The sequence below is a fragment of the Phyllostomus discolor genome, chromosome 5, assembly GCF_004126475.2.
Source record: "Phyllostomus discolor isolate MPI-MPIP mPhyDis1 chromosome 5, mPhyDis1.pri.v3, whole genome shotgun sequence".
Lineage (NCBI taxonomy): Eukaryota > Metazoa > Chordata > Mammalia > Chiroptera > Phyllostomidae > Phyllostomus > Phyllostomus discolor.
In genome coordinates, this window is record NC_040907.2 from 15824777 (window position 1) to 15831363 (window position 6587).

Consider the following 6587-nt stretch of genomic DNA (forward strand, 5'->3'; position numbering starts at 1 on the left):
AATAGTAAAAACACAAACTTTATTAATATATACAACACAATTTAATTCCTGTTTCATATAAATTTAATTTCTGTGTAACCAATTGATATTACACAAAATATTTACAAGAATATACAAAGACTCCCACCTGTATGTAACCCTCTGGTCCATGTGTGCTCTTATCTGCAAGAGAAATCTAAAATGTTAACAATTACCTCTAAATTGTTCACAGGAATGATATAATGCTATACAAAACAAACTTGCAATAAAGTGCATTTCAGGCAACCTTAGCCATCAGTTCTTTTTTAAACAGGTTTCCACAATTCATATGGACTTTTTTTCTGGGTTTTTGGAGATCCTGAAGAGGTCTCTTCAGCAGTAGCTTTAGCTGATTTTTGAAGCATTGGCTTTGCTACAAAATTCTGTAAGAGAACAAATTTGAGTCAGCTTCCCAGACATACATATTGTACATACTTAAATATCTGCTTTTTACAATACAATTCCATTTAAGATTGAAAATAAAGAGACACCAACCAAATGCCATTTGTAACCTGACTCAAACTGCCAGGCCAAGAAATTGTGCCAGGTAAATTCAGACATATGCAGGGTATGTCACAATAGTGGTGTCAAAAAAGAATATGAAAATATTCAAACTGAGGATGTGGCGATTAGATATAAGAAGCCCATTATACTGATCACTTGTAGAAGTAGCACAAAAATATGTGAGAGAGTTCTATGAAGTGGTTTAGTAGGCCTGAATTATCACTACAAAGACAGAACAATGAATGAGCCTTCCAACAAAAATAAAAACCCACACAATGGATAGATGTCCTAAGTTCAACCCTGAGTGTCAGGGCTTAGATATATACGTACATTAAAGCTACTGCTTTTTTGTTGAGAGGACTTTTCACTGGCATTTGTAGTTCCATCTTCTTTTAGCTTTTCTGACAGCTAGACAGGAAAAGGCAATACATTAAAAAACAAAAAACAAACAAACAAAAAAAACCACCTTTGATTTACAGTGCAGTATACAAAACAGCCCAACCGTATTTAAATTTCGTTGTAAAGATAAAACAAGTGGGATCTAACCATACAGTACACAATCTAAACACTGTACTGTTGATTCCCCCATAACAAAATTGATGTATTAAATGGACCTGATGAAGACACATGTCCCCATAAAGCAGTCTTTTATTCCCAATACAAGTTCAAATAACTGAAGGGTAAAATCAGTAATAAGAAAATACCTAGTTTTAAAGAATTAATGTATTAGCCAGTTTGACACCTAATCATTTGAAGAAGCAACTAAGACCTTACTTGTCTAGCACTAACACAGGCATACCCATATCTGAGTATGAATGATAGATTCATCTAGGTAATGTTTCTCTTGTTTTAAACTGAGCGTATCAATTCCTAACTACCTTACATTTTTAAAGCTATGGATTTTATGCTTTGGGTTTCAACTAAAAAAGCACGGGGTAATTTGCCAATGCACATCCTGCACATTTATTTCTGGAGAATAATAAACTTATCTGCAAGTGAAGCAGGCCTCTTCTGTAATCTCTCAAAACATCTGGAATACATTGCATATATTACAAAAGGGACATCTATATCACAGATGCCCCAAAATTACAAAGTGTACTTTAGTTTAAAAATGGTCTTCTGTATCTTATCCAAACAGCACCTATCCCAAATTCTAGCATGCACATGGATCTATCAACAAAACTAAGCTTTCAGCATGTGAACATAAACTTCAAATTAGTTAAACCTCTGATGCTTATGCCCATGTATCAATTACCAACAGATTTTCTTCAGCAATGTCTGGAGACCACATTCATGATTTCTATAAGACAGAAATAAAGCAGATAAACTATACTGTATGTTGAGTACAGAATTTCTGGGAACATAATGCTGCAAATGAAAACTACAGATAAATACTCTAGAGACTAGTTAGAAAAATTCTTCAGTTAACTACATAGAGTCAAAATACCAGCTAAAATCATGACAGCAATACTCTGTCAACTAAAAATAAAGGTCGTTAATCTATTTTCATGGGAGAGACTAAGTATTGCCAGACCTGCTATTTTAACTTGAACAAATATTTAGCTAGCCTTTCTCAAAAGTAGTTCAAAGTAAGTCAAATAAAAATGCTAATCAGATCTTTCTGGAAGTAGCTTTCTGAAGATTGTCTGAATAAACCTAGAATACTTACCTCACACTTTGCCCCTTTGTTTGGTATGGCTGTTTCATGGTTTGTTTCCTTAAGCCCAGGAACAACTCGGAGGCTGGGGGGCAATTCAAAGTTGGTTGTTCCTAAAGCTTTTGCTGCATTGGCTTTTGCTATTTCTAACAGCTCCATTCGATCTACAAAAGGAACACAAGGTATTTCTTAATCTTGCAGCATTTCCCCAAGAGGACTTAGAATCACAAAATAAGTTTGCATTTATTTTGAACAGCAAAACTAAAATGTTTTAACATTTCATCTTCATGTGTAAAAACATATCCTTTTGGGGGGGGGGGGAGTCTCTGTTTTTGCTGAGAAAAATAAGCATCCCTAATGTAATCTTAAATTTTCCTTACCAGAGCCTGAATTTCATACTGTTTTTGCATTCTCTTCAAATATGTATTCTGAACATTTTTGGTCAAAAGTATTTTTATGCAGTACAACTGTCATAACTAATGAGCCAATATTGATAAATTACTAAATCCATTTTCAGACTTCAAGTTTTGGTCTTGACCTATCATGTTTTCTGTTCCATTATCCTATCCCAGAAGCCATTTCTTTTTAAAATACTGAAAAAAAATTCATTTTTTCAGTAATACAATATTAACTTTTCAAGAAGGAATTTACATTTTGTCATTTAACTTTTTAAATTGAATTTACCGGGGTGATGTTAGTTAATAAAATTACATCACTTTCAGGTGTACAATTCTATAATAAATCATCTGTATGCTGTATGCATATTCACTACCCACACAGCCGAAGTCTCCTTTCCAGGCCCAGGGTTTTTGAGCCCTGGACGCAAGCAGAGTCCTTCCTCCACATCCGTAAGACTGCTTGCTTCTTAGAGCCACAGGAATGTGAAGCACCCTTACACATACGTAAGAACCTGCTTTTCAGATGATATAAGTAAGGTTAAGTTAGGCTTTCTGATTAAAGTGACTAAGCTCGGGCCTCTTTAAAAAAAAAAAAAAAAGAATGCTTTTGTACTATTCTTCCTGTTCAATGATTAACTTATTAGCAGAAGCGTAGAGCAGGTGAACTAACATTTACAGGTCTCCACTAAGAAGTGCCAGCCGCCAGGATAAAAGATTATTTCCGTCCTGAGCCAATTAACACCTACAATTTAATCCCAAGAGGTGAGAACTGGTGTCCGTTTAAACACCGGGTGTCAACTGTAGTGTGGTTTTTAACTGTTAGCCTGCTAGTAATGTCCTTCTCTCCTCCTTCCTCCCAACGAAACTATTAAGATTCCAAGCAACGAAGGAAAAAAATACTAATATTACACATCAACCTTGGTTCCCAGCCTACTCGTACTGTCGCCGCACCGAGAAGGTGCCTAGGGAGAAGCGAGCCCGGCACCTCTGGACTCACCTTTCTCACTTAAGCGAAACGGCGTTGGACTCCGCGACCTCGTCCTGGATCTCGCCCGCCAACTCCTGCGCTCCTCTGGGTACACGGAGCGACCGAAGCCATAGTAGCGTCGCCCCCGCATGACCGCGTAGGCCCTTCGGTAATACGACCGTCCCCGAGAGCGGGACCGGCTGCGGGACCGGTCCGGCGAGGGAGACGGAGACCGGTAACACCTCCTGGAGGAGACGTAGTGCCTCTCCCGGTGGCGGCGGCGGCTGCGGGATCGCGAGCGGCTCCGCGAGTAGGACCGCGAATAGCGCCTGTACTTCCTCTGGTGGCGTCTCCGCGACCGGGACCGAGACCTGGACCTGCTCCCGCGCCGGGGCCGGCTCCGACTGCTGGACGACCACCGGCTGGAGGCGCTGGAACGGGACCGCGAGCTCCTGGGAGAGCGGCTCCCGGTCGCCGACGACAGCCGGCTGGACCGGCCCGAGGCCGACGGGGACTCCTCGGGCAGCGAGCCCGGCCACATCCCGCTCACGTAGTTGGACATCCGGGACGGCTGGAAGCTCCCCTGCCTTTCAGGATCCTTCTCGAAAACGGGTTCCTGAACCGGAGAGGGGAAAAGGGAAGGAAGTGAACTCCCGGAAGCAAGGCCTGCGGGCCGTGGGGGAGGGGAGCTCGGGGTAGGGGAGCTCGCGAAAGGAACCTGGGCTCGCCAACTCCGGGCCCTGCCGCCGCCAGACGCCGGCCCTGCCGCCAAGCCAGCAGCCCCCCCTTTCGGCGCCACGCACAGTCCCCCACTTTCTCTGCCACGCAGAACCCCCTGCTTCCTCTGCCAAGCACGCTGAGGTTCCCGGGAACCCGCCCCGCCACCAGAAAACTTACAAGGCACCGGCACTTCGCTCGGGACAGAGAGGAAGGCCCAACGGACGCCCTCCTTCCGCAGCGAAGGACGAAAAGGAAATTTTTGCAGCTACTCCCGAGAGAGAGGACACAACCTCCACCTACAACGACCAGGCGCGAACTGAGCAGGGCGTCCGCTGACGCGCCGAAAGTACTAGAAGCTGACGTACGGAGCATGCGCAGAGACGTTGATGCGTGGGCGTTGCTTCTTTGTTGCCCAACCGCCGTCCTGAGTTCCCGCTCTCCCCACCCCCAACCCTCCGCCGCTCCGCGCACTAGGCCCCAAGACGCGCGTGCGCGATCTAGCCGCGAGGGCGGTGGTGCTCTGTCTCCGTACGCGGTGTCCTGTGCTTGTTTTGTTTTCTTGGGTGATACTGAGGGTGGGGCGGCCCCGTCTGCAGCGCGACGCCGGGCTGCGGGACTCCCTACCCGGCTGCTGCTGTCTGAGTCGTTGCCTGCACCTCTGGGCAGCTCAGGCTGGGCCGTGCTCCCCTAGACCCTTCCGGCCCACCTTCTGCTGACCTGTGTCAGGCCTGCCATGGGAGAGGACAACCACGTCCTAACTCGCCAGGCTGCCTGACCGCGGCCTTCTCCAGGACTCACAGGATCCCTGAAAATTCAGTGTCAGCTTAGAAAAGTTGTATTTCCATGTTTTGTCTAGTAAATGTTAGAAAGGTGGAGACAGAATGTAAAGACACCCAGTTGACCTTTAACAAGAGGGTCAGATTGACTGAGATGTCATTCCAAGGACAGTGTGCTTGGTGTTGGGGATTAAACAACCGGGACTATTTTATTTCCAAAGATGTATAGATAGGCCCTGGCTGGCGTAGCTCAGTGGATTGAGCGGGGGCTGGGAACCAAAGTGTCCCAGGTTCAATTCCCAGCCAGGGTACATTCCTGGGTTTCAGGCCATAACCCCCAGCAACCGCACATTGATGTTTCTCTCTCTCTCTCTATCTCCCTCCCTTCCCTCTCTAAAAATAAATAAATAAATAAAATCTTTAAAAAAAAAGATGTATAGATAGGATACATTCTATCCATACTTGTTGGTATTAATAATGCATGACACTTGCCTTGAGGTAACTTTTCATTGAAATGAATTAATCACATCTGTAAGAAGAGACCATTACATGAGCTTCTTTGCAAGTCAAGGGTGGCATTTACGGAAGCCTCTTTCTTTGGAGGGAAATAAAAACTCAATTTTCTCTTGTTCACCTTCAACCCACATTCCCAAACTTACCGCGGAATCCTCACCCACCCCTGTGATCACCCTTGCTTGGCACTGTCCGCAGTATCATCCCCGTCTGAGGAAGTATCCTGATGGAAATACAGGCTGTTTCTTTAGAAACATTTCTCTAAGTGCTATAACAAATGGACAGAAAGCAGTGCTCATCTACCAGGAATTTTTGCTGAAAGTTCTAATAAGGCCATTTGAATAGACAGAAAAATAAAATGAGTTTGAAATGTGCAGTTTAGCCCTGGTTGGTGTGGCTCAGTGGATTGAGCACCCGCCTGCGAACCTCAAGGCTGCCAGTTGGCTTCTGGTCAGGCACATGCCTGGGCTGCTGCAGGCCAAGTCCCCACTCAGGGGCTTGCGAGAAGCAACAGATCTGTTTCTCTCGCACATCGATGTTTCTCTCCTTTTCTCTCTGCCTTTCTTCCTTGTCTAAGAATAAGTAAATGAAATAAATAAAATGTGAAGTTTAACCATGGCCTGGTAGCTCATTGTCCCTGATAACGTGCCCCAGGTCAGGGCACATACAAGAATCAACCAAAGAATGTGTAATATGTGGAACAACAAAACGATGTTTCTCTCTCTTTCTCACTTAAATCAATAAAAAGAATTAAAATGTAAAGTGTAGAAATGGTGTGTCAGGGGAAAATAATATGAAATTGTGTGTATAAGAATACAGTCTCGAGCTCTCGGTTATGAATAAGAAAAGAATGGTAGGAATCGCTGTAGGACACAACAGTCAAATACGTGCCTAAAATAAGATGACGAGGGAAATCTTGGATGCCAACAGTAAGAATATGGAATAGCCCCCGCTGGTGTGGCGCAACTGGTTGCGTGTCATCCTGCAGACCAAAAGCTCACAGGTTTGGTCCTCAGTCGGGGCCTGTGCAGAGG

At 44.3% G+C, this 6587-nt stretch overlaps 1 protein-coding gene across 2 annotated transcripts; it reads right to left on the reverse strand.

Annotated features, from left to right (window-relative positions):
* RSRP1 (arginine and serine rich protein 1) lies at positions 1-4600 on the reverse strand. 2 transcript variants are annotated; one of them, XM_028513269.2, is made up of 5 exons: positions 4442-4600; positions 3575-4160; positions 2192-2343; positions 853-930; positions 1-401 (listed from the first exon to the last, which is right to left on the reverse strand). In XM_028513269.2, the coding sequence occupies exons 2-5, from the start codon at positions 4104-4106 to the stop codon at positions 285-287; spliced, it is 879 nt and encodes a 292-aa protein (XP_028369070.1). In that variant the 5' UTR covers positions 4107-4160; positions 4442-4600; the 3' UTR covers positions 1-284. The 2 variants fall into 2 exon arrangements, 1 of the variants encoding a protein (XP_028369070.1); XR_004903103.1 differs by lacking the exon at positions 1-401 and having other exon boundaries at positions 873-930; positions 1778-2343; positions 4442-4591.
* Between the last annotated feature and the right edge of the window lie 1987 nt (positions 4601-6587).

Excerpts from the sequence above, each read along its gene's own strand:
- RSRP1 (XM_028513269.2), bottom strand. The coding sequence starts at position 4,106 with ATGTCCAACTACGTGAGCGGGATGTGGCCGGGCTCGCTGCCCGAGGAG. Across the intron at positions 931-2,191 it reads ACAAAGGGGCAAAGTGTGAG|CTGTCAGAAAAGCTAAAAGA; the intron begins GTAAGTATTCTA and ends TTTCCTGTCTAG. Across the intron at positions 402-852 it reads AAAAAAGCAGTAGCTTTAAT|AATTTTGTAGCAAAGCCAAT; the intron begins GTACGTATATAT and ends GTTCTCTTACAG.